General features: G+C 30.8%; 1 protein-coding gene across 1 annotated transcript in view; it reads right to left on the bottom strand.

Annotated features, from left to right (window-relative positions):
• The window catches only part of LOC107457224 (uncharacterized), a 63,544-nt gene that overhangs the window by 25,550 nt on the left and 10,187 nt on the right, over window positions 1-27,807 (bottom strand). The window contains exons 5-21 of the mRNA XM_071180407.1: window positions 24,170-24,477; window positions 21,745-21,838; window positions 20,185-20,333; window positions 19,517-19,612; window positions 17,934-18,035; window positions 16,566-16,689; window positions 15,076-15,185; window positions 14,903-14,969; window positions 13,814-13,920; window positions 11,780-11,822; window positions 10,907-11,107; window positions 10,043-10,167; window positions 8,437-8,545; window positions 6,220-6,524; window positions 4,287-4,380; window positions 4,040-4,185; window positions 599-732 (exon numbers count right to left, since the gene is read on the bottom strand). Coding sequence (XP_071036508.1) covers window positions 599-732; window positions 4,040-4,185; window positions 4,287-4,380; window positions 6,220-6,524; window positions 8,437-8,545; window positions 10,043-10,167; window positions 10,907-11,107; window positions 11,780-11,822; window positions 13,814-13,920; window positions 14,903-14,969; window positions 15,076-15,185; window positions 16,566-16,689; window positions 17,934-18,035; window positions 19,517-19,612; window positions 20,185-20,333; window positions 21,745-21,838; window positions 24,170-24,477 — 2,314 coding nt within the window. The remainder of the gene's footprint in view (window positions 1-598; window positions 733-4,039; window positions 4,186-4,286; window positions 4,381-6,219; window positions 6,525-8,436; window positions 8,546-10,042; window positions 10,168-10,906; window positions 11,108-11,779; window positions 11,823-13,813; window positions 13,921-14,902; window positions 14,970-15,075; window positions 15,186-16,565; window positions 16,690-17,933; window positions 18,036-19,516; window positions 19,613-20,184; window positions 20,334-21,744; window positions 21,839-24,169; window positions 24,478-27,807) is intronic.

Below are 27,807 nucleotides of genomic sequence, written 5' to 3' on the forward strand. Positions count from 1 at the left end.
ACTATTATTTCCCTAATTTAGACAGCTAGACAATTTTGACTTTTCATTTAGACAACATTGTTTAGTTAAATTTTGATTTGATTTTTTAAGTTTAAGAACATAATGTAATATTTTCTGAAAAAAGTTTAATGTCATATGGGTGGAAAGTAACACTTTGAGGGCCACTTTCACATTCATCAGATTTTGTTATGCTAGAAACGTTTTCTTCAACGGAAGTATCACATTTCTGTACAACAGAAAAACTTACATTGGTACTAGATGCTGTCACTTCACTAATTTCAGATCGTGATTTTTTCTCAAAATAATTAAAAATTGTTAATTCCTAAAGATCCAAGAACAGCAAATATATATATATATTGGCACAGAAATATCCGCTATGCTACGATTTCAAAGCTTCGAGCTGGAATGAATAACTTCAACGACCACAGTATCTCCAATGGTATTGTTACTGATTTCTTCACTAGTCGAAATAGTGGCGACGACGGGTTCGGCGATTGAATGAATTTTTGTTGAGATAAATCAAAACAGATTTAGCCACAAGCTCCTAAAGACAAGCGGCAGAGATATCTCTTAGTCTGACTAACTAACTCCACTGTACTCTGTTCGCCCTTTTATATAATTTTTCACCGCATCTCCAAAATTCTCGAATTGTCTCAAAGACGACAGAACGTCTAAGATTCCAGAATCATCGCGTAAAGACCCCGCGAATGACAGCCAGTCTCGAAAACTATTCTGGTAGGACAGAAAGGAACCAGTCCGTTACAGTATCACGTGAATTTTGTTTCAAAAGTACAACCCTATTATAGTAAATATTTTTTCAGTATTCTGAGAAATACCGTGAGAAAAAAAAAGTAGGCATAAGGCAGATAAAAATATATAGTCTTAAAAAATAATAGCTCGCATAATTTCTACTAAAAGTTTACTTCTGCCATTTTGTCTGAGCTCAAGGGGGGTGTATAAACCCCTAAACTCCTCCCTTGCCTATGACACTGCTCCTGGGTCAAGTATTGGGACAAATTTGCCTTCGTGGAAGGCTCCTTGATGGTACTAAACAGCATTTGCGCTACATGGTGTGGAAAACCATGAAAACTTCCCACGGTTAGCCTGACGGCAAGATGATTTTAACTCATGATCGGTCTACCACTGAGTATATTTTACATCAGCACTATGATCAGTATGGATGTAGAATTCCCTTCGAACAGCCATCGCTGGGATTCGAACCCGGTTCACCTCATTGGAAGGCGAATGCTCTATCCTCTGAGCCATCCTGGCTCTAACCAAGTATTTAAACTATACATCAGGTGACTGCAAAAATTCCGGGAAATGAAAAATTCAATTTCATATTTTTTTTTTTTTTTTTTTTTNTGACTTCAAAAATTCTGGACCCGATTTCAATTGCATTTTTTTTTTTGCTATGCATGCTGAGTACCATCAACAAATATTGTCAAGAAATACTTGTGAAGATTATTCATTTCTGACATTTTCCGTAAATACGAATGTCGTTAATGTTGGGGCATTCTCATTTGAAATCCGAGTTAAGTTGAAATCCAAGCAAATACTGAAATGTTGAAATTTAAACAACGTAAATAAGCTAAATGTTTAAATCCAACCAAAACATCCACAATTTGATCAATCCAAAACAAATCGTCTTTTTTTATATTACTCTCAATAGAGGCTTAAAATTTAAAATATTAACAAGTTTTTTTTAAGCTCTTTCGCCTTAGGAAATAAAAACAGCCATAGTTTAGATGCATTACACTTGAAGAGAAACGATAATTTTAAACTGTATCTGCCATCTTGTTGTAAGGAATTATTTGGGATTTAGAACAGACATATAACTAAAATATTATGTAAATTATTAAATTTTTTTAAAAATCTCAAATTTGGGGACATTTTCCTACCTACATGAAAATTATCAAAGTCAATGACTTATTCCAATTTTTTGCAAATTTTTATGAGCCCAGTAGATAATGCAGCATTAGAGTAAGTTTCTAAATGTTAAAAAATTAGACAACAAAAGCTTTTTATTTTTCCCAAACTGTGGTTTTTCTTCATACTTACGTTTTGCGCCATTTTCAGAATGAACATAGAGGGCGCTGGCTAAAGATAGGCTAAACTTGATCTAACGGTCATGAGTAACTGTTGCAATTTCATATCAGTTATGAAAATAAGCATATTATTTGCTAAAGAACCATCATTTCATGCGACTACAGAACTTTTTAAAAACATCCTTAAGAGAAGAAATTCACCGTAATCACAAAAAGGGAAGATAAGTGCATAAATAATCGACAAGTTATGGTGACTTCCGGGCAGTGGTATACGAAAAATCAAAATCAAAAATAATAAAATAGATAAAATAATGACTAAATTCCAAGGGTTAAACTCGTGTTCACCACCGGGCAAGTCAATATTTTTCATTAACTTATTCTAAAAATATCCAATTTATTTAGCTTTCATTCGGAGATGTCGCTTTGATCATTTCAGTTTGGAACGATCAAGTACCGATGCGTAAATAATCATCACTTAATCTTAACTACTCATGTGTTCATATCCTCCGTTCATGCATTCAAAATAATTTGATTTAAGCAATTATGATTCTGTGGAAGAAAAGAAAACGTACCTTGTAGATCTTCATTTATTATTATTTTTTTTGCTGAAAATAAAAACAAAGCACTTTTTCTGCAGATTGTAAATAAAATACTATAATTATTTAAAACATTGAATTATAGAAAATTATAAAAAATATAGTATTATAATTTTTTAATAAATATTTCCTTAATAAACATTTTGTATGAAAATTGTGTTGTTTAGCTTTGGTATTAAATTGAGAGCAAACTTTTGGAATCTTCTAAACAACAATTTATTGTTTGACAAATGTTTGAACAGATTTAAGAAAAAAATTCATAGACTTTAAGAAATTCAATGGAATTTAATTTAGTGCATGAGAATTTTTTGTATTTGTTTGTTCAAGCAAAGTCATTACTAGACTTGGGCAAAAAACTTTGTCTGTCTCTTGAAATATTCTCTTTCTGCGAGGCACCTATAAAACTAGATAACTTAGAATCCCGTTTAATATTCGCTTAGTTTATTAAAATCAATATGTATTTTTCCTTCGAATTCCATTCATAAGAACAGAAAACTAAAACATTCTTTTTATGTTACTATTTATATTATTAATTTTGTTTTCAAATTCTTGTTAATTTTTAAGTTATATAACTGATATATCAAGAGCGGAGACTTAAGGAGAAATGAGTTTTGGGTTCAAAAGCTGCTTGTTAAATAATTATGCAAAAATGCTTATGTATGTCTTATTTTATAATTTTGGTGTCTATTAATAGGAATGTGGAGAACATCTTCTTCAGGGGCCAAGATGTCAAATATTCAAAACAAAAATAAACTTAACCCTTTGCTTTTGACTGGTATAATAAATGGACCAGAATGGCTTCATCATTCTAAGCGCCGTAAGCATAAGGTTAACATGTGTATAACTACTAAAAAAGTCCTTTTTGGGTGATCCTGGGCAAGTGCCCCATTGTTTGCTCTTACAAAAGNACACTTTTTTTTATTTCCAATGAGCTGCACAATAAGTCTTCCCGATGAGCAGACCTAGTGCGTTCTCCAGAAGTGGTATCCACTCTTTCAGGACCACCACAATGGGTGAGATACCGTTGGCCATGTTAATTTGGACGTCTAGTTTCTGCCACACTAGATGGCAGCACCAAAACTCTTATTTGGATGCTAACGTGCACTAGAAATTTAATTTTGCCGGAAATGCCAACTACTACTGCTAGTACTAGTATGCCAGGTACTAGTATTAGGTACTATATTAGACACTGTTTAGATACTTAGTAAATTTTTTCAACAGAAAATACTCTTTGCTAAGAACTACCACAAAAGGAAAAAAAGAAATATGTTTTCATTCATAAACTTGTTGTATTTAATACAAATGTAAATGATATTTTTACATTTATTTGAAATAAATAGTAAAATAGTAATTTTTGTATGACGCATTTTCCAGAGTAATAATTATTTATCTTACTTTTCCTACATACGAAGCACTCTTCTCTTCAGGTGTTCTTGCAAAGAAGATTTTTGGCAATGGAGTAATCTCCTCTAAAGGAGTGTTTCTTTTAAGAAATACTGCTTTGCACATGGGCGATATGGCAGTAATAGTATAAGATACTCCTAAAAAGCAAAAATGCATCATATTTTTTAAAAAAAGGAATGTAAGAACAATGAATAGTTCAAGGAAATGGTTGATATCAAATTATAAAATTTATATTTACTGCCATAAAAATCAAATATTCTAGTTCCTTCTATGAAACCTTCGTCATCAAACTCGTCCAATCGAACTAATTTTAATTTGGTATCATGCCAAATCTAAAAAAAAGGGGGGGGGGGAATTGGGTAAATATTGTGCAAAAATGGAATATTTTACAGAAACTATATTTTCTAATTCTACAATGTGTATTATTTACCCCATAATCAATGCCATAGCAATATATACAAATTTCTAGAGCTCTGTCACATGTTTTCAATCTTTTTTTCATTTTAAAAATCACCTTTTTGTTTTACATATGGACTGATGTTCATAAATAAGATTTGAAACTTTAATTTTTATGAGTATATAAAAATATTTTTTTCTATAAATTGATAAATTTAATCTATTTAGTTTCACTCATTACCTCTTATACCTAAAACTTTGAAAATGTAGTCTAGCCATTTCCTTCTGAAAGAAAAAAACTGATAAAATGGATGGTATTAGTCAGAAATGGTCAAGTACTGGCTGTTAGAATGGGCTTAAGGTGCAATTCAGTTAACGCAAGAGGATGAAAGAGTAAGATGCCTTGTGCTTTACAACGGGCTACTTCGAATCTGGTGTTATCATGAAAAAACTGCTTGCCTATTGATATTTACTGTAACCATTACTAAAAATATATGTCAGTTGGTTTGAGCTTGTCAATCACTATCTGTAAGCGCAGTAGCAGTAGCTTAGATAATTCCAACAATTTATCTGCTGTAAATTGTTAGCAAAAAGAATTTTTTCGAAGTCAATGCAACAGTAATTGCCACATTTTTTTATTCGTACTGAATCTTTATTATACGGGTATCGGTTTTCTATCTGCATTAATTATTACGTTGATTTTCTATTTGCGTAATTTTTATTTTGAATAAAAAAAAATATATATAATTTTTTATCTGGTGCAAATAAGTATTTTAATTAGGTCTATAACTAAGTGCAAAAAATTGTATATAGCCAAGTTTTAATTTTATTTAAAATTTTGACCAAGTCAACAATTGCAGGTATTGTCACTGAAGTGTTATGATTGATCTTTGATTGTGGGTGTTATTTTTCTATCTGCGTTGAATAAATAATTTCTTAACTTCTATATAGAATTAAAAAATTTATATGTTTTTTATTCTGTAAAAATAAGTGATTTGATAAATTTATAAATCGGAAAAAATATAGTAGTCAATTACTTATTACATACTGTTTCTATAATATTTCTCACTGTCCTCATCTTATTATACTATAAAAAATAGATACTCAAATTTCACGCAACTTTCTTCATTTTTGGCTAAACCATTTCCTGGTACATGCTCCGAGCAAAAATTTCGTTGAAGTGACAAAAAGTCAGGAAGAAAGTAAGAAGTATCGTCACCTCGTAAAGAAACAAATTTCGTCAAAATTAAGAGAAATATTTTTTGTGGTGTTATTGTGTGGTAATTTTTCCACAAAAAAAAATAAAGAAAGAAAGAAATTATCACTTAATGTTTCCATCTTTTCTAACAATCACTGTATTGTGGGCACACAAGAAAGACTACTAGACAAAACACAAACAACACATACAACACAACAGCCAAAACAACACAAGAAAGACTTCTAATGACAGGGAAATAAATTACACCCATGCCCGAAGCTTGATTCGATCCCCTGATCCGATGCCAACTCTTTGACCTTTAAAGCCGTGATAGAGGAAACATTTTTCAGCCTATATTTGAGAGTTCGCGTTTCGTCGCAAATCACGTGATTTCGTGACGAAATGATTCTCGGAATTAACAAAATACTGCTCAATGATTGCTGAATCGTCAAATGTGTGATTTTATTTCTAAAAGTGTAAGCAGATATCAATTTTCTAGAAAAGTAAATGAAAAGAAAACTATGCAGAATTTCACATTCAAAATGTTAAAATATAATTTTTGAAGTAATGCACTTACTCTTAAGTACTTAGATCGAATGGTAGATTCCGTTCCAGAGTTCATTTGTTCTTCAACCGAGTCGTAAGAAAAGCTGTAATATTCAGGAAAGTCTGGAAAGGCTTTGTCACTTGGAACGTCGCAGTGAACACCAACAGGTGGCTGAAACACGCTGTCGTCTTTGATGTAAGATCTGAATCGATAGAAGTTATAAGTGTGGAACACTTCGTTTCGTTCTCTGTCAGGAGGTGGACATTTTACAGAGACAGATGCCAGAGTAGGTTTGCAAGTATGGCTGTCACAGTCTGGTAATTCAACTTCTGGCTCTAAGAAAAACCAACATGTAAATAAAGGAAGAAATTCAAATAACGAAGAACTCGAAAGGAATCTAAAGTGTTCATTAACTAATTACGATGATCTTTTATACACAGATCCACATTCGGGCCATTGAAATTTCAGACACTCAACCTCCGTGACCCCTACCCCTTGACCACAATAGGCTTTACTTTTTGTGCACAATGTTTAGAATGTTAATCAATAATTGGAGAAAGAAAACTAATGTATTATGTTCCGGCTAAGGAAATATTTTGGGGACAAAAATGAATTCTTACAATAATAAAATCAGACTATTTTTCTCTGAATTATCGTCAATTTAATGATAAACTTTCATGCCCTGTAAAAAATGGGAACTGAAATATCACGAAACTTTCTTCGTTTTTGTCGAAACTGTTTCCTGGTATATGCTCCGAGTATAAATTTCGTTAAAGTGACGAGTTAACCATCACAACTTCTTCTGGGAAAAGGCCTTCGTCAAAATTAAAAAGAATATTTCGATATTCTATTTTTTTATTTCCCTCCCCCGAAAAAAAAATTCTTAGTGCCTAATGCATCTGACTTTTCTATTAACTTGTCGTGGACGCCATGTTGGTAGATCAATGTTACCCCAACAACACAAGAAAGACAGATCGATAAATTAAGTCTGTGTCTGGAGCAGGACCGAACCAGGGACCTTCCAAGAAAGATGTCAATTTCTTGACTACCATACAGACGATCGGATTTTTTGGTCTCTTTATTTTTTTACTTTTTATAATCTAGTCTTCGTTCTAGTTTCGCCCATCCAGTTAACATTATCTCACAATATATCACGAGGAAGTTCCAAGTTAAAAAACATTTTTGTCATATATTTGAGAGTTAGCGTTTCGTCCCAAATTAAGTGATTCCAGGACGAAATGATTCTTAAAATTATTAAATTACAGATCAAGGATTGCTGAGTTTTATTTATGATAGTGTGCAGACATGTTTAATCGCCAAGGAGATTTGAAGCCAATACTTGCGCTTTCACGAAGATGAAAAATTAAATCGGTGACATTTGAATGGTGATAATTAATATTCAAGCGAGAAGAAAAGAAAATGCTATCAATATATGGTAGGCGACCTTACAGAAAAGAGGAATTAAAAGCCTCAAAATCAGTCTGATTGCCGTATGAGACCTGAAGGTATTTCCAAATACTTAACTCACGCAAAACTGCTTTCTGAAATGTACCTAATTTTTTCCAGCAATTAAATGGGTTTTTGTGTCTTTAATCTCGTCTTCGTCAATGATTCCATACATTTTGAAAAATTTCATTGTTAGTTTATGGTCAGTGACAGGAATAGGAAAAAAAGTGTTCCTATCTCTGACCGTAGAAATAAAATTATTTCCGTAGGGTTATCATGACCATAAAAATACAGATCTATCCCTAATTTTTGTTCTTGATACTAAATATGGCCATTGACCTTAAATCAATTTTAAGCTCGTTACAATCTATTTTCAATTCGCATAAATTAACGATAAACTCTACTAGCTTTGTGAAGTTTGTTACAATTTCTGTACTTTTTTTGTGAAAGAAATGAGCTGGCTGTTTAAATTAACGGTTAACTCTATTTGTTTTGCTGATGTTTGTTTTAATTACTGGTAATTACAGCTACAGGTAATTCATGCAGACCCATAGAAATGCTGATATTTTTAAAAAAATTTAAATTATTTTATTTCATACTTTTTCATCTTGGGATTCATTAAGTATTTCAAAACAATTGCACCTTATCTTTTTTTTTTCCAGAAATGCTTTTAAGAAGCCTAACTATAAATAAAATAAACAAGTGGTTTCAGATAACTTAACAAAAGAAAAGTTTTAAAAAAATGATTAATTTCTTTGGTATATTTTCAAATTGAAATGAATAAAACAAAACAATATTTACTTGAGAATACATGCTGAACGTCACAGTTATATAAATCATACATAGTTATATTAAGAACTGCTGTAAAAATATATGATGGAAACATAGTAAAGTCCTGCCTGTCAAATTTCTAAAAATAAAAAAATAGATAATATTATTTACAAAACATTTAATGTTGCATTAATCTTACACTAACTCAATTTTTTTCTGTTTAGCATAAATAATAACAATGATAAAAATAAACAATTATTTTTAGTATCAGTTTGATTTTTATATTCAAAAATTTAATTTTGTTTTCCTGGATTTTCTAAATATTTATTTTGATTTAAATTTTCCTGTTACTTTTGGGATAGCATATACGCTAATATACTATAATGGACTTTCAGCTTTTAAATTTTTTTTTTTAATTTCTCAAGAAATACTTAGAGGATCATTTTGTTACTTTAGATATAATTATTATATATTAGGACCCACGTAAGGTGCAGTGCAGCAGGGGAAGAAGATAATTACATTTAAAGGTTTTTCCATCCAAACGTTAAACAAAAGTTTTACAGGCCACAGGACAAAATTTATTGCAGGCCCCATCCTCAAAGCACGAGTATACTTATTTTTGCATGTTGTAGAATTTTTCAAGAAATTACGCAATACATCCACTTTCGCTTTTAACATTTGGCCAGAATCATGCACGATCATCCGATTGGACTATAGCACTGCTAATACCCATGGATGGCTATTCACAGCTCGTGATTTTGTGAAAAGTGCTGCTAGAACTATTAAACTACTTTCCAGCACACATCACAGGACGCATGTGGTTCCAACACAACGTGGCACCCCCAGCACATGACAGTGTGGATGTGCGTAATGCTTTAGCTATGATATATCCGGAAGCGATGGATAGGTCTTGGTGGTCCAATAAACTGGCTGGCCTACTCACCCAATTTGTCATCTCAGAGCTTTTTCTTCTGTGATTATATAAAGAGCCTCATCTGCGACGATTATCCCATATATTTTCCTGAATACCTTGTCACCCGGATCTACAGTTGCTGATACTGTAAGATTCATGGTGTTTTCACCAATACACGGTGGTCTCTCCTTAGACGGTGTGAAGCATGTGTTAATGTTGACGGCCGCAATTTTGAACAGTTCCTGTGTTGGCGACTTAGGGTTGTTTAATTTCATTTTGTTGAATAAGACGCTTTTTTTTCTTCATTTTATCGGTTTCTTTTCATTCTACCTCAGTCTGTCCTGTTTCCCATCATTTCGGGACACAGCTTCTAGCGCTTCATACCCTAGCGCTTTACGACTTGCGTTCCAACCATGGATTGTATAGTAATTTGGGTTTGTCTAGTTCTGTTCTATAACCCTCTAACATATGTACCATGAGTTATTCTGACACATGTACCATGGTGCATTAGTATATGCGATTAAAATGTCGTTTCAAATAACCCAACCTAGGGAATAAATCACAATTTTATCTAAATGGGCAAAACGAAGTGCCATCAAGGAAATGTTTGCATAAAGAAAATATAAAATTTCAGCATCCGTTTTTTTTCAAGCTGTGTAAATAATGTTTGTGTCTCATCATTATTCAAAACAAATATTAAAAAAAATCGTACTTAAAACATACTGATTTGGTGAAGAAAAAAATCTCGTCAGGTGTGGATATGATTTTCTTTTTAGTGACTTCATCAATGCTGAAGGGAAAGAAAGTTGGCGAATTTTCATCTATCTCAGATACAGTACAATCAATATCTGCAACAAAAGTTTGTAATAAATTGCATGTTTGTAAAAATTTAATGCGCAATACAAAAAATGAGTCGTTTTGGCTCAGAGAATAGAGTTTTGAATCCCAACGATGCCTGTTAATTCCGCACCCGGCTGGTACCAACCACAGTGCTTACGTAAGAATATCCTCAATGGTAGATGGATCATGGTTCAGAGTCTTGTTATTGTTAGGCTAACCGTGGATGGCTTATGTGTTTTTTTCTCTCCGTGTACCGCAAATACAGTTAGTTCCATTAAAAATTCATCCACTGAGGCAAATTCTTCCCAACACTTGATCCAGAAGTTCCCTTGTCTTCTGGATTGGATTCGGAATTACAAGACTACGGAGAGTATTATCTGTCTTAAATTCAAAAGTCGTGAACTGAACGAAGGTTATAAAGTAAAAGACCAAAGGTTATGAAAGATCCGATTACGTAATATCATTATACATTTAATATGTAATATCATTATAACTTTTTCCGATATTTCATAATACATTCAATTATGAAGGTGTTATGAAATCTCAGAAAAAATTTTGTTGAAATGAATCACGTTATCAAAATACACTTCTATGATATATTTCAATCATTCTTTAAGGGAAACTTTTTCTATGACTTTTTAATTGAGAAATATTTTTAAGTTAAGTCGATCACAGCTGCATGTTAGGCAAATACATTAAACGTTGATACAAATTTCTTTCATTAATGTGTTTAGATAAATTACTTGCCTTCAATATACAGTAATTTGTTTTCATTGAATTTGAATATGCTGATTGTTGTTTCATTTTGGTAAGTATATGACATCACAGCTCTATTATTGAGTCGATCGTAGAATACGGAACCATCCATTTCTCGTTTCTCAGTGTGGAATATTCCTTGAACTTCCACTTGAAATATGTCTGGAAACGTTGGCTTTGGCGGATCGACCTCTAAAATAGATAAATAGCAACATTTTCATTTCTTCTTACTCTCAGACTAATCCTATCAAGCTTTTCTAAATCCACAAAAAATAGGAAAATATAGTTAAATATTAAAACAAACAGTAAATGGTCAGCATTAAATCACGCAAAGCTATTGCCCACGCTTATTCTATTATTTTGGTACTTTGTTACCTGTCGCTAGGAAGCTGAGTGTTCTACTTACACTCATTTATGTGTAATTTATTTTATTGGTAAATCGTCTGCGATTTCGTAATAAAGATTACGATTAAGAACATCGATGTTATTTTGATACTAATTGGCTGCTCCTTGCTCACTGACGTAAAACAACCCTTGAAGTACGTCTATGCAATCTTATATGGTTTGCTTGAAAAATCAATATCGATTTGCTCGATACTAAGTTAAATATATTTAGACTAAAATCTTAATGATTTAAATCTATTAGTAAAATCTTTAAAATGAATTCCTCTTTAAATAGTTAAACTTTTTATTTATAATAAGTTATTGAAATAAGAAATTTCACTGCAGTGTACGTTAGTAGCCGGTGTGAATTAATGATATTTACTCACTATCGCATATATAATGCTTGCGCTCTTTGTATACAAGTTGTTGCTCAAATACTGGTTTAAATAGCTTTTTTAAAAATAAAGTAGCTAAACTTACCAGGGATTATGTTTGTCATAGATGTAATTTGGTATGTTTTTTCCTGAAAGAAATAATTATTTCACCATTAATAATTAATATTGAGTTAATCAATTAATTCAATTTTTTATCTTTCATAAATAAAGAATATTTTGTAATTGTTACATAGTATTTAGTTACATAGCGTTTATAGTATTCAGTTTCATTGAGATTTAGTATAATGATTACATTTAAAATTATATTTAAGACAATTATAAACATTTTTAGTTTTTTTTTTCATTAAAAAGTACACAATGGCTGCAATCTCATAACATGGTACTTGAGTTTAATCTGCATAAATACTAATGATTTTCTGTAAAAAGCAGTTCGGTTGTAACTTACCACAGCTAAATGATTTTCAATCGAAAAAAAAATTGGTTTGTTTAGGTAAGAAAGCATTAAAAAGAGTTTTTGAATTTAAAAATCCATAAAAAAATTATCAAAGTTGTATTCTTAAGAATCATTACTAGATGTGAAAGTTTAAATTAAGGAATTTAAGAAATAATTAATAATCAAACTCGCGTTTCTCAGAAGCTTAAATAGGTATAAGAGGGTTAATTTAAGAATTAGAAAAATGACTAATTAATGTTGCGCTATTCAGAAGCATCAATAAACGTGCTAGGGTTAATTATAGAACTTGAAAGTGGTCTAGATTTCTATAGTTTTAGTTGAGTCTAAAGTCTTATAACTTAGAAGTATAACAAGTTCTGAAAGGGTTAATTAGAAAATACAAAACGCCATTAAGAGTTGATGAAAGTTATGTTGCATAGAGACTTCACTAGATGTGAAAAGAACAGTTAGAGAACTCAGAAAGAAAATTAAGAATGCAAAGTTGTGTTGATTAGAAGAATTACTTGGTGTGAAACTATTAGTTCCAAAAGTCAGAGAGGATGCTGAGGATCAAAACTGTTTTATTTAGAGGTAGTACTAGGTGGGAAGGAACTAGAGACGACAGAAAGGGAATTAAAGAACAAAGTTATATTGATTGAAAGCATCACTAGGCATTAAAGAATTAGTTAGAGAACTCAGGAAGTAAAGGATCAAAGTTGTATTGATTCGAAGCGTCACTTGGAGTGACAGTATTAGTTAGAGAACTCTGAAAGGGAGTTAAGGATTAAAGTTGTTCTGCTTAGAAGCATTACTAGGTGGAAAATAATTAGAGATCTCAGAAAGGAGCTAAAGATCAAAGCTGTTTTACTTAGAGGCATTACTAGGTGGGAAAGAATTAGAGACCTCAAAAAGGGAATTAAAGGACAAAGTTATGTTGCTTGAAAGCATCACTAGGTGTTAAAGAATTGGAGAACTCAGGAAGTTAAGGATCAAAGTTTTGATTCAAAGCATCGCTAGGTGTGAAAGTGTTAGCTAGAGAACTCTGAAAGGAAGATAAGGATCAAAGTTGTGTTGCTTAGAAATATTGCTAGTTGGGAAAGAATTGGAGAACTCTGAAAAGAAATTAAGGATGTGATGCTGATATGAAGTAATAAGTGTGAAAGGATTGATGAGATTCCTTTATTTTCGTAATAAACTTTTAAAGAATAAAATCAGAAATGGTTTAATTTCTAACAATTATGTAATTTACAACACTGAGAGTAACAATAGCATGAAGTCAGTGATTTAGGCATTCTGAATCCTATATTATTCATTAATCATACACATGCCTGATAAATGGGCCCTGTGAAACAAATTTAAAATTTGTGGAAGTTTACAAATTTTACATAGTAATATTTCATTTAAATGCATTATTGAAGGTTAAGTATGTATTTTATTACTCAACCCTGTCCCGCTCGCGCAGGGGGCATCCAAACTGATTATTGATTATTGATTACAAACATTAAATTTAAATTGATTTAAATTTACTTCAGTGTTGATATTAACGTTTTAAGCAAATATATATATAACACAAGTTACGAATTTTTAAGTCAATTAAAACGTCCGTTTTGTATAAGTTTGATGGAATATGTTTACAAAATATATTTAAAATGTGATTTTTTTCATCAACTAAAAGACAATTATTACCTGATTATCTTTTACAATAACAATGGTAAACTTTCCAGCAGCTGCAGCTTTTTCTATTATTTTGAACATTTCTTCCATGCCAGGTTCATTTTTATTTACTTTGGTCCCTACAAAATATAATGGCATTTAAAATACAAACAGAGCACATGAACGCACACCAATTGTTTTATTTAATTTTTTTAATACTAGATAAAAACCACAGATGCCAAGATAGAAAGAAAATGAATAACAGAACAAGATAAAACAGCGGCTGACACGCAAATCAGGGTAAAACGCATTTCCACACGTTACAGAGGGTAGGGGGAACCAATGACATTAACAGGGGAATCAGGATTTAAATGAATAAAGCAAGATTCCAGGGTATCAAGATGAGTGGATGTGACTTAAGTGGAAATAATTTTGGCATTGTCAAAATTGAATTTGTGCCTAAGATTTCATAAATGTGAGGCAATTAAGTATTTCTCAAATGTCTGTTATCAATAATTCGAGAAATCTTCCAATGCTTTACATTGATGGAACTTTGGACCTGAATTCAATTTCGACAATGCTAAAATTATTTGCACCACAGTCACAATTGAATTTCAATCAGTTTTCTGAATCAGGTTTCATAATTTCAATTTTCATTCAGGTAAAATTAACAGCTATTTATGTTTTAATGGGATTTCGGGATTTTTTGCTTCTCATAATCGCCCCTTAAAATCTTTTGAAACCTAATTAGGCAATTTAATTGGTAAGAAGTTATAGTCATGTTTAGCAGTTCTTATTTAATAGTAGCATTTAATAGTACCTATGTGTAATATTAGTTACTGAATATAATGATTAGTGGTGATTTAAACTTTCTGTTAAGAGATCTTTTGCAGATCTTAGATTTAGCATGTGTGCTCAATGTAGATGAACAAATAATTTAAAAATATCCCAGTTCATGTTCACAATGTTTATTGGATTAGGAGCAAGTTTAGTTTTTCTCTTTATATAACTATTTAACTTAAGAAAATATCACCTTTTCATAAGTTTGTGTGTAATAAGTTTGAGTTTGGGTGCAATTAAATAAACATTTAATTTTAATTAGTATTGCTAAAATTATCTCACCATCAATTTCTATTTTTTCCAGTATCCAACCAGTAAACTCCGTGAGGTAAATTCCGTCAAACTTTCCCTAAAAATTAATTACATTGTATTTTATTGCTTTTTTGACACTTATGAAAATACTAAATACGTAAAATAGTGAAGTACAGTAAATAAATACAAAAATTATAGCTTACTTTAAGCTGATTAATCCTAATAACTGAGGCATCTGTTTCATCCATTATTTTTCCGTAGAATTTTTCCAAGACTTCTTCATATTCGTAACTATTTTTAACCATCGGTGGACCTAGATTTATAAATTCCAAATTAGTTTTATGAAAACCTGATTTCTCACCAGGGTCATGTTGAAATTTTTTTCTAATAGCATCCTTGCATTTATTATACTATCTTAATGTTTTATATAAAAATAAATATTCTATTCTTATTATTTCCATTATTATCACATAGTTTTGTTGAACGATGTGCTATAATAAAAGTATGTAATTTTTCTTTTGTAGGAAAGTCTAAACTCACACTGTTTATGGAAACATAAATGCTTTACAAAAATGATAAAGCTTTTTGTTGTATTTTATTTTTAAACATGTTTTCTGCTCATAATTTTTAAATTAATTTAACCATGCTTGACAAATTTTTTTCGCGTGATTTTATTGGTGAAATAAATCCTGCCAACGGAACTTTATCCTTCTATTCCTTTTTTTTTTCGATTTGACATTCGTTATTTAGTATTATTTAAACCAAATAATTAAGTAAAACACAATTGTAGCAATCGTCTAAAATTTTAAAATATCAAGAAAAAATAAAAAATGAAATTAATAAAAATATATTTAAATATTAAAAATATATCCCTTGTGTAAAGCTTTACATTTTGAAAATAATCAGCAATAAAAAATATTTTAAAATTTTTATCATTATTGCAATGTTTATAAACTTGCAAACATTACAGCTTGGTTACTAGCCAACTCCCACTCTTGGTTATTGATATATTTGGTGACACGATGACCAGTTAAAATTGAATTTCACTAAGAACAACGTTTAAAAATAATAAGTAATAAAACAAGTAGTTAAATTTCTACTAAACCTAAATGCATTTCAGTGTTACATTATTACACAGCGTATAGATGTATGACACCGAAATGAGCTGAAGTTTTAATAAAAATTTGACTATTTGTGATTTTTAAACATTGATTTTAATGAAATTCATTTTTATAACAGTATTATTTTCGGACAGTAAAGACGGGCCAACCTTCTTGAAGAGCTTATTGATGCAATTCTGGTTGCGATCTAGGAAAGATTAAGTTAGTAGTTGTTTGGTTTTCTTAATTTTATAACCACCTAACTTGCATTCTGTTCATGGCAAGCAATTGAATCCGTGGAAGTTTTGTGGCATGATCGTCGTGTCTTGCTTTCACCCAGAAAACCGCCACGCATAAATCGTTGGAGAAAAGTTGTAATCGTGGAAGCTTTTATTGATACACTTATAAAACTTTCCCATTACTTGTTCAGTGACAATAACTTAAATCCTGAAAATAATGTAACGATTGCGTCAAATTTTAGAAATGTTAAATTTAAAATTCACCATATTCATTATTCAGTTGAAAGAATCAATTTGAAAGAATGTAATGAAGCGAAATTCATAAAAGCAAGAAATACCAAAATTACAACATACCATCTACTTTCAAACGAAAACCTTTCTTCTTGTCAGCATCATAGCATGAGGACACATCAAAGGCTTCCCATTCTTTTTGTTTTGACCGGAAATTGCTTATTGACGTATACGTCAGTCCAACCAACTGAAGCACAAATAGAATAATAAGCAAGTATAAATGACTTGCGCAAATATGTTTGCCTAAATATGAACTAAACTTTAAAAAACAATGTTAAGCAAATAAATTGTTTAAATAATCAAAATACAAATTGCCTTACAAACCACCATATTAAAACTAATTTACCACATTAAAAACTATCCAACAACAATACCAACACACAGTACAAAAAATCCCTATTTAATTCTAAAATTGCCCAAAATCACATATTGATGTACTAACTGATCTACGAAGAACCAACACTTCCTAAATTGGCAATTTGTAAAGACGTTGAAAAAAAAATTATAAATATCTAGTAGCAACATTTAGCTAAACATTATGTTCGTCTCAATTTTAAAAGCTAAACTTTGAATTGTTTTAGCTTCCATGACAAAACAACAGCTCAAACATAAGTATATAAGATATACTCAAAATAGGCAATTATACTTTTAACTGTTGGAGAAGTAACTTCATCTTCAGAAAATTCTTAATATCTTAAGTAATATTATACTACCACCTTGTAAAATAATCTTTTCCAGCGACGGCGCCAGTTGGAAAATAGTTCATGTTACTTTGTAGTCGGCGTTGAACAGTCGATCTAATTGTGAGTTTACGACTATCCTTACTCCGTACCTTTTGAACACAACCCAAAAGACAAGGTAACTTCTGGATCAAACATTTTGACAAACTTTGAAGCATTTTGATGGAACATTTGCATTATATGAAGTGAAAAAGCGAAAACCTCCGATGGTTTGCCCGATGGCTAGAGGAAGTTGACAGATGTGCTGTTCACAATAATAAGCTAACCAACCACACTACACAAATAATCAAATTTAAGATCAAAATTGTGCAGTAATACACATTGCAATGCAAGACGGCATTTTTACATTGACGACACAACACAAAAAGTCCCTTTCTGATTACAGCAAAGCAGAAATAGATCATGACTTACAGTCGGTTTTCAAACAATTTTGCTTTGAAATCTATAAGGTCTTTTTTTTTCAAACTTAAGCGATCAATCGAAATATAACATATTTCATAGTATTATTACTAAATTGACAGATTATTCGATAATATGTATATTAAAATACATATTATCATACATACCATTATCATAATATGTATATTAATACATAAGTTATGAATTATTTAAAATTAATAATTCTATACCGTGGTACAATATTAATGTTTCAAAAATGATTATTCGCGTTATAAATGTTAAAATTACTTACCTCAGAAATTTCCGTAGTATCATCCCTTTGGTATGCATACGCGTCAACGTGTGATATTTGAAAATAATTACTGTCATGTTCATCATCAGCCTGTGGAGCATTCTGAAAGTTTTAAAAATATCATCTTAACTATTGTAAATGCATATACAGGGTCTTCCGAATCGACCACTCTTAAAATTTATTTTTAGAATCTTTGCTTTTAAAGAAAACAAATAAATGTACTTATTGGATCCGCAAATTAATAAATAAACGAGAACAAACGAAACTCTACCAAAGGCTGACAAATCATTATGTTTTTCTGTATAGGGAAAATGGAATTAAAAACCTCAAATCCTGAGTGAGCGGGCTTGTATCTAACTAATATATATTTCCATTTTTTAAAACTAGAAAAGTTTCCCCAATACACTGTTAACCAACAGAAGAAAAAAAATTTCAGTAAAGAAATGTTTCATCGGAACAAAGAATAAAATTCAAAATATTCTCCATAAAACGAAGTGATTATGTCTCTGTAACGATTTTTCAGTTTATTCTTTCAATTTTTGTCAGTTTAGGTGTGTCAAAATTTAATATCAAGAAATGAAAGCAATGAAAAATTCCCAATTTTTTTTAAGTAAAGTAAGCGTAAATATATATTAGAACATGTTTTTTGTTATATTGTCTTCACATTTGTGTAATTTTCATGCAAAAAAATTATAATGCTAATAAAGTAATGATGTACATTAACTTCTTTTTCAATTGAAAGTCAAACTTATAAACTTTTGAACAGGCTAATATTTTTGCAACATTTACTTAACAGCCAAATTCTGTAACTTCTGTAACAATTTCCTAACAGTAACTAATGTATTTCGTTATTGAGACTACTGTAGTTCACTTAGTGACAAGCATTTTTTTAAAAATTTCATTGACAGATTTTATTAAAAATTACAATATCTGAATTCCTGCCACTAGCAAAAAGAATTTTATGATGCTCATGGATTCAATATGTTTATGCAATGCTTTGAGTAATGTATACTGTAGCAGTTTTAAAATTAATGCTTAGTCAACAAAAGTTAGCCAACTTATTGTAAAAAGAAATTAACAAACTTTTCTTATGCATAAACGCAAATTCTTATTAATTCTTATTAAACGTAAATTCTTATTAATTCTTATTAAACACGAATTTTTATTTATTCTTATTAAGCGCAAAATTCTCATTAATTCTTATTAAACTCAAATTCTTATTAATTCTTATTGAACGCGAATTTTTATTTATTCTTATTAAACGGAAAATTCTTACTAATTCTTATTAAACGCAAATTCTTATTAATTCTTATTAAACGCGAATTTTTATTTATTCTTATTAAACGCAAAATTCTTATTTACTCAAATATTTCCATATCCAGGGTTGAGGCGTAAAAAAGTTTTTGTAATAGTAACGTTTATCATGACTCTATAAAATTTTAAACAAGAAACATTTGAGTATTCGTACTCTTTTGTATATTTAGTCATGCCGTTTAAAGTCTACTGAAAGTCTATTAAAACTATTTTTAGTATGAAAGTATGACATTGAACTAATAAAGTTCTTAGAAAAAAGTAATAATTACATCTGTGAAGTAGAATTCTAGAACAACTGTGGATTGAGCATCTCTAACTTCATAGGATTGTGTCCAAACATCAAAATCCATTCCATGAACGCTTCTCTGCAAAACATAGAGAAAAAAAATTGAAAAAAAAACAGTTATTATAACTACAAGAATATGTTGAACAATTAAAGCTAGCGAAAAAGACATGAAAATTACTTGTATTTTTTTTTTAAAAAAACACTGTACACAATGAAGTAAAAATACGCAAATTGGCAAGAACGAGCTTCCCCTTTTCAGTTAGTGAGAAAACAATTATAAAACTGTATCAATAAATCCTAAAAAAAATATTGACAAACAGAATTCTATGGATTTTTACTGAAAGTTCAATTTTTACCATTTAACCTGTATGCAGAAAAATTACGCAAACTGAAAAAGATCTCCATGTGACACACCGCAATGAAAATGTTTAAAGCAAATGAATGATCTTAACTAATCGTTACCATATTAAGTTTAGATAAAAGCAACTATTATCTTTTACATTCAACTTTTCCAATAAAATTTACTGTAAATGTTTAAGGCAGCTATTGAGAATTTTACAGTAATATTTATCTCAAAAATTTCCTCAGTTTTTCAAAATGGACTCTAAAGTCATATGTCATAATCATATATTTTTATATAAAGTTTCTTACTTTTCCAATGTATACGACATCTTTCCTGTCTTCTGGTTTCTTAGAGAAAAATATCTTTGGTAGCAAAGTGATATCATAAAAGGGAATATCTTCATCTAGAACGTCTGCTTGGCATATTGGTATTCTAGCAATAACAGTGTATGAAACCTCTAAGAATAATAATAATTACTATCAATCAGTACGATCGGAATAGAATTCAAAATTAGATAAATGAATAAATATTAATTATCTGATATATCGATTCTTTCAAAATGAGCGATGATTAGAAAAATTGCTGCAATTTAAAAAAAGCTGAAAGATACAGAAATGTAAGGTGCGCTGCATTCTGATTTAAAAAGTAAATAAATAAAACACTCGTTTTTTTTTTCATTTTTATTTATTTATTTATTATTTATTTTTTTATCACATTTCAAACTTAGAAATGAAATTCTTCGACAGGTAGCACGGCTTTCTGAAAAAAAAATATTTTCTATTGCATGTTGGACCTTTCGAACTGAAACATTTGCATGAGCATCTGCTAATTTTGTCCTCAAACTGCAAATGCTGGTTAGTTTTAAAATATTTTTTTAGAGTTTTTATCAGTTACTAGTGCCATCTGTTGGCAGGTCTCGTAATTTAGTTTGAAATTTGGTGGGAATAAATGCTTGAGTCATTAAGCAGAGCCCCCAGAAATATAATATTTCTATCTCCTTCCGTTTAAATTTAAATGTTTTTTTTTATTAAATCATCTGTATCTTTTAGGACACCCGTTACAAAACGTATGAAAAGATAAGGGGACTTTTTTAAAGAGATTATTATTTAAAGAGAGAAATGTCTGAAACTTTATATCATTTTATAAATTATATAACTGTTTGATCATATCACATTAAGAAGAAGGATAGTGGATCAGTTTGAGAATTTAATACAATGGTAAGCCACGTTTTCCCCCAAAATGGCATTTTTTTAAAAAATTTTTGTGAGGAATTAAAAGCACTTATAAAGAAAAAAAAATGCTATCGTCAGATATAACCTGAATACAGATGAATCAGGATTCTATGATTCATCCCTTGAGTATAGAATAGATGAGAAAGAAAAATCTATGGTTCAGTTGATGTTTTTTGTGGGTGGGGGGTGGACTGACCGCGAGTCAAAAATTCTAGAATGTGCATATCAGTTGATGGTCATATTTCCTCCACAAGTGGTCAGAATTACCACCAAATTTTCCCTTTTTCATGAGTTTTTTAGGGGATCGACAGTGAGCTAAAAATTGTTCTACGATGTACATCATTTGATGGTTAAAAATCCCCCGCAGTGGGCTTCCCCAAATGATCCTTTTCAAGAGTTTTAATGGTACAATTGTGCCCACCCCTTTAAGAGCCTAAACATGCAACTTAGGTTAATTATATTTTTCCAATATCTAAATGATTTAAAATATCACCCTGAACTATTAAAAAAGAATTTTTTTTTCCAACTTATTAAATCAAAATTTATCTTTCAAACCTATTTGTAAAACGCACTAAAGTTTAACATAAAAACAAGAAAAGTGGTCTCAATTAATCCAACTGACCCTATAATACTTACTTCCATAAAAATCGAGTATTCTAGTATCTTGTAAAAGTCCTTGGCTATCAAACCCGTCAACTCGAATTAATTTCAATTTTGTATCATGCCAAACCTTAAATAAATTAATTTATAAAGTTAATTTGGCACATATTTATAATTCAATTGCACAATATTTAAAATGTATAGAATTATATTTAAAGAATTTTAACTACCCGTGCTAACAGAGAAATATATGTTCATAATCCAGCGCAACTATCGAATAAATTCTGGGATAGCTCGCCTAGGTAAGTTAAGATGAGGGGTGTCCGTGCATTATACAAAATATGGGTAGTAGTTCCCAGTACTCATCGCATAACTCCCGAAAATATGAGGGGAATTAGATATCCATTTGATATGTTTCATTTCCAAGGTTTCACATTCATTTAACATGTTTTTCTTCATCAAAGGTAGCAGAATATATTCTGAGTCAATCGACAGCGCAATCTTCATAACTCAAATTTGTCTGCGAGGCTAACTGAGTCTGACAGAGACTATTATCGTAAAGTTAGGCTTAATCAGATGCGTTTACAGCAAATTTAGCACATATGAGGTAGATAAATATATTATCTTAAAAATTTAATAATTTTTTGTTAAAAGAAATTGCGCATTTTAAAATGAATGAGACAGTTAAAACTCAAAAATTAATATTATTTTTCAAAATTTTTTTTATTGAAGAACATTATTTGGAAATTAATGAGCTAACTTTTCTCTGGCTTACGTAATAAACAAATTGAGAAAGTTAAGGAAATGAAAACCTCTTTTTGTCTCACCTCTAAGTAGTATTTTAGGTTTGGTTTTTAAATATGAGATGAAATATAATCTTCAGGCGTATGATGATTATTATTTTTAAATCTGAGATGAAAACTAATTTGCAGAGGCTCCAATGCCGATACCGTGCTGAAGGATTTCTGCTACCGGACCTATACCTTACCGGGATGTACTTCTGCACTCAGTTATAGACGATCCACGAACTACTTTTAAACTCTCTTTAATTATGTCATTCTTAATATTTCCTTAAACCTTTCTCCTTAGCTAATTTGTCTCCGGCGAAAACAAAAAGTCTGCAATAAAAAAAGTAGTAGGTCTGCAATATAAATAAAAAAATCTGCAATATAAAGTCTGCAGGGTATGGTGAAGGATTCTTCTCCACAATCTCCGAAAACAAAAATTTGCTAAGCTAACAAAGCTATGGTGACTGATGCACGTTAAATCTGTTAAGTCGCAAAGTCCTCCATGCTCCCATAACAAACCAATACCTCTGGAGGTACTGATCCAGGAGTTTCATTGTCTTCTGGATTGGTTCAAAATTTACAAGGCTACGGAGTTGAATATTAGTAGTCGTAAACTCAAAATTGGTCGGCTGTTCAACGACGGATGCAAAAAAAAAATAATAATAATAAGGTTGAGCCGTGGTGGCTATAGAGATAGAGCTTTCACTTTCCAATGAGTTGAACCGAAGTTTGAATCCCAGCGATAGCTGGTCGCGATATGAATTCCGCAACTAACTCGCACAGACTGGAGTGTTGACGTAAAATATCCTCAGTGGTAGATGGATCATGGATTAGAGTCCTCTTGCTGTTAGCCTAACCGTGGGAGAGGTTTGTAGGTTTCCTCTCCATGTAACGCCAATGCGGGTTACGGAGTTTAACATTAGTAGTCGTAAACCCAAAATTGGATCAGCTGTTGAACGACGGTTATAAGAAACTAACAAGGTTTAGGGATTTCGAGGTTATTAGGAAAACAACATTATCAGAAAGCATTCCGAAAGATGGCTTTAAAAGTCGTTTCTGCAACTTTTATATCCGAGTACAAAAGTAGTACATTAATTCAGGTGGGGGCTGTTTTGAGACATATTTGATATGTAATTCAAAACAGGCATTAGATTTGACCTGGAAATTAAGAGCCTCTTTTTATAATTCAATTTTAAACACATTTTTTGGAAAGTTTTCATAGCCGTAATTGAAAACATTAGTTAAGGAACATTTTAACAGGCATTTTTAAAGCTCGAAAAGAATTATGTTTTGGAACGTAAGTTAAAACATTAGCAAGAATCATAAGCTTAACATTGTTTTAAGAGGAATTTTCGAGATGCTTTATACTGTGGCGTAACTATCACTAGAAATATTAAATACCAACTAACTAGTATATAAGACAGGTTAACTTGATTCCATCAGAAATACCTTTTGATAGATGAAGGTTTACATAGTCGATAATTATATCCCCTTGATTCCCTTGTATTTAAGGAAGGTATATTGAACATGAAAATAATCTATTAGGCCTTTAATTATTCAGGTTTTCAATTTCTATTCTCCTTCGACTGTATAATTCGATTTTTTTACAAGTTGATTTTCTAAAATTTACTGAAAAGTTCTGGGGCTTGCAATGCAATATCAGAAAATCTTACTTTTTTATAAGTTGTGTAGACGCCTCCTCCTTCATTCCCTGGCTCTTTTTGCTCTTTGATGAGATTGTAGGAGAAGCTGTAATAGGAAGGAAAATCCGGGAATGGTTTGCGAGAGATTGTATTGCAATGGAGACCAACCGGTGGCTGAAACACGTTTTCATCGATGATAGTTGACCTGAATCTGAAGAAGTTGTAAGAATGGTGCATTTCTTCCTCGTCCGGGTCCAGTGGTGGACACTTCAACGAAAGGGAAATCATAGTCGGCTTACACGTGTGACTGTCGCAGTCCGGTAATTCAAACTCTGGCTCTGTAATATAAAAGTAAGGCTTTAGAACATATAAGTCGAGTGCATTAACCCCTTGCTTACGGTGTACCATTCGTACCATTACATGTGGTCCACGTGTTGTACCAGCCGTAAGTAAAATTTTAAAAGACAATAAATTTTTTTTCCAAAATTAGTATTTACCTTATCAACAAAATGGTGGCTAAAAAAAGAAAAAACAAAACTGCGCGAAATGTTTTTCATTGCCTATGACAAAAAAAAAACAACATGAAAAGACAAAAATATCGGAGAAAAAAGACAAAATTATCGGGTGCCGCGCAGTTCACTGGCTAAGATATGCAGCGTTTAAAAGAACGACACGTCGCCTGACAGTGATCCAAATGGAATAAATGTGAAATGAAAGTAGTATAATGATATGCATATATATGCTAGCGAAGGGTTAATTAAGAGCAAATATTGTAACAAACAGACTCATGAATTGAGTAGTTCATGTGATTTAAGTGTGTGCGTGTTCGCATGGACAAAAAATATCCATACTAACCCCATCTTTGCATTCTTTGAAGAAATTTGTTACCTCTATTCAACTGACATTTAAGAGAAATGTTTTTATAAATTTAATAAATGAATATAATTCGATAAAAGAATTTAATTAAGCTAAGCGAATTTAATTCAATATAGATGAATTATAGGAGAATTTTTGCCATACATTAAACTAGAATAGAATATCAGCAAACGATACCGTCTTCTCGCTTGTGAATTTTAAAAGTTTTTAAAATGCTGAAGCAATGTATGGCAATTGAAACTTACAAAACCTTCATTTTTACTATACAGGAAAAAAAGTAAAACTTTATAAAATAAAATAGACAGTTATTGGACTAATATCTTAATTTAGACTCATATATTTAATAAGTTTACTCGCATTTTAGTTAAGAGGTGCTTGAAATAAGCTAAAATCAAGACAGTTTTGTCAAGGAGAAGTTTCTGACAGGAAGAAATATCAAAAAGCTTTCAACTAAACATCTTTTGCCGTTGAAAAATCTAATTCATTAATGACTTGGTCGAATAAATTAGTCTTCCATTACAACCAACAACAACATGATTTTTTAGTTATTTTAATTAAGAATCATGTTTTTTTTTTTCCTTTCAAAATGACATGTTCAATATTTTTTAAATAATCTATTGGCTTATGAAGTAAATATCTTTAAAAATTTTATGGAATTCATTCTCTGGCAACTTGTTAAGTAAAGTTTAATGGACAGATTCAACCTTATGTAAGTTTAAGAACTATGAGCAAAATTTGATTATCCAGTTTAATTTTATTTCACTAAAATATAAATTATTAATCTTAAAATAATTTATTGCAGATAAGAAAGAGATTAATTATGCATTTGTAAAATTGTGGAATACTTGTTCTTTGTAAGGGAAGTTAAAAAGTAAATGATCAATGAATCAGTACTAATCAACACTACGAAATTATGATCAAAACTGAAAGACATATCTCGACACAATTAATAAGCTAAATCAACTTATTAAAAAACACAAATTACCATCATAGCATACTACTCGTTGCTAAAATTAATTAAGAATTGTTGTCATCAATAATTAATCTATTTTTTATATTTTTCTAACTAAATATCATTATTTTAGCTTCTTAGAACAAAACTTATTTTTTAATTTCAATTTGTGCCTTTCACAAAAAATAATTAATTGTTATATACTTCGTATTACATTGTAATATAATATACTTTTATATACTACTTCGTTGTAGTACTTATGGTTATTTCACTTGTGATACCCTAACATAGGAAATCAAAGATTATAAAAGTGAAAACCAAATGTAATAAAATGAAAGATAAATATCGGAAATAATTATCCCTTAATTTGTCACCAGGTTTGCAATTTTGGATAAGGTTTTAACCTTTATAAGATAAGGTTTAACTCTAGATGCAGCAGATAAGGTTCTAACTAGCAGATAAGGTTTTAACTCTAGATAAGGTTTACGTTTGCAACTCTAGATAAGGTTTCGTCGTTTTTCGGAGAACGTTCAAAATTTTCTCTCATTATTAATTGCATGATAACTTTAACTCCAATAATGATAACTCCAATGATAACTTTGCGATAATAAAGAGCTAAATTTTCTTCGTAATGATCAAGAAATGATTGAAACTGGCATTATCGTCCAGCACGGTGATAACCCCTGTAATGCGGGCACTCTATTAAGTGAACAAGTTGTCGAAAATTTGACAAGTGTTTCGTGTTAAATTTTATTTGTAGTAGTAAGGAAGAGATTAAAAATAGTATCGTAGTCCAGCCTAGAGCTTCAGCTAAAGTTTGTGTTCTCTAATCTAGCTGGAAAATTTTGGTTGACGATGAATTTTTTTGACGATTATATCGTGATAAATTCTACTGGTAACTCCCAGGAAATAATAATTGAATCTTACATTAACATCGGGCACCGAGCTTCAGTACTGTTTTAAGTGCTCTAGCTAGTGGAAAAGTAATTTTAGTTTTGACTGCAAGATTCCATCAAAACAAACATTCATTCTTTGCAATTCCATCATAAAAGTATCAAGATTTCATCGAGTTAATAAAATCTAGTGATATAGAAAAGGCATTTCGATTAAATTAAAAATATTTATTTAAGTGATAAAAATATATAAATAAAAATAATAATTAAAGCAATCTAATTTTTTTTAAAGTTAAATTATTTTGATTCAAATGCTGCTTGTTTTAGTCTTCGTATTAACTTATCTTCAACTTAAACAAAAACTAAATAAATAAAATAACAATAAAAGTCACTATGCTAGCTAAGAATAAACAACTCGGAAAACGAACGTGAGATGGAAAAGAAGTATCACTCTCCATATGTGGTAACCATTCCACTAACTTTCTCTTTCTCATCGCCAATGTTTTCGACAATCTCGCCACTATTGTCGCAAGATTTATCTAAAGTAAGATACTTGGAACTCTGCTAATCCCATAACAGAAAACTGGAATAACTTTCAAGCCACATCTGCCACATGACACATATTTGTCACTTTTTTTGAATAATTCTAATAAGCCAATCGCTAAAAATCAAAATGTGTTTTTGAAGTTATACTTCTTATTCGACTTCCAACAAGGTTGCGTTAAACCAACACCTCCTAGAAAGAACAGGCCTCAGCACGGGTTACCATAAATATCCCTTAGTAGTCCAAACGTAATGACATATTTTGTATATTCAACCACTGCGCAGCTTAGTACCCCTAACGTAATGACATTTGTCTTATTTTTCGTCTACTGCGCAGTTAACTTCGTCACATCGGACTACTAAATTGATCCGTGCTGAGGCCTTTCTACTTCTAGGAGGTGTTG

This window comes from Parasteatoda tepidariorum, chromosome 4 (assembly GCF_043381705.1).
Source record: "Parasteatoda tepidariorum isolate YZ-2023 chromosome 4, CAS_Ptep_4.0, whole genome shotgun sequence".
Lineage (NCBI taxonomy): Eukaryota > Metazoa > Arthropoda > Arachnida > Araneae > Theridiidae > Parasteatoda > Parasteatoda tepidariorum.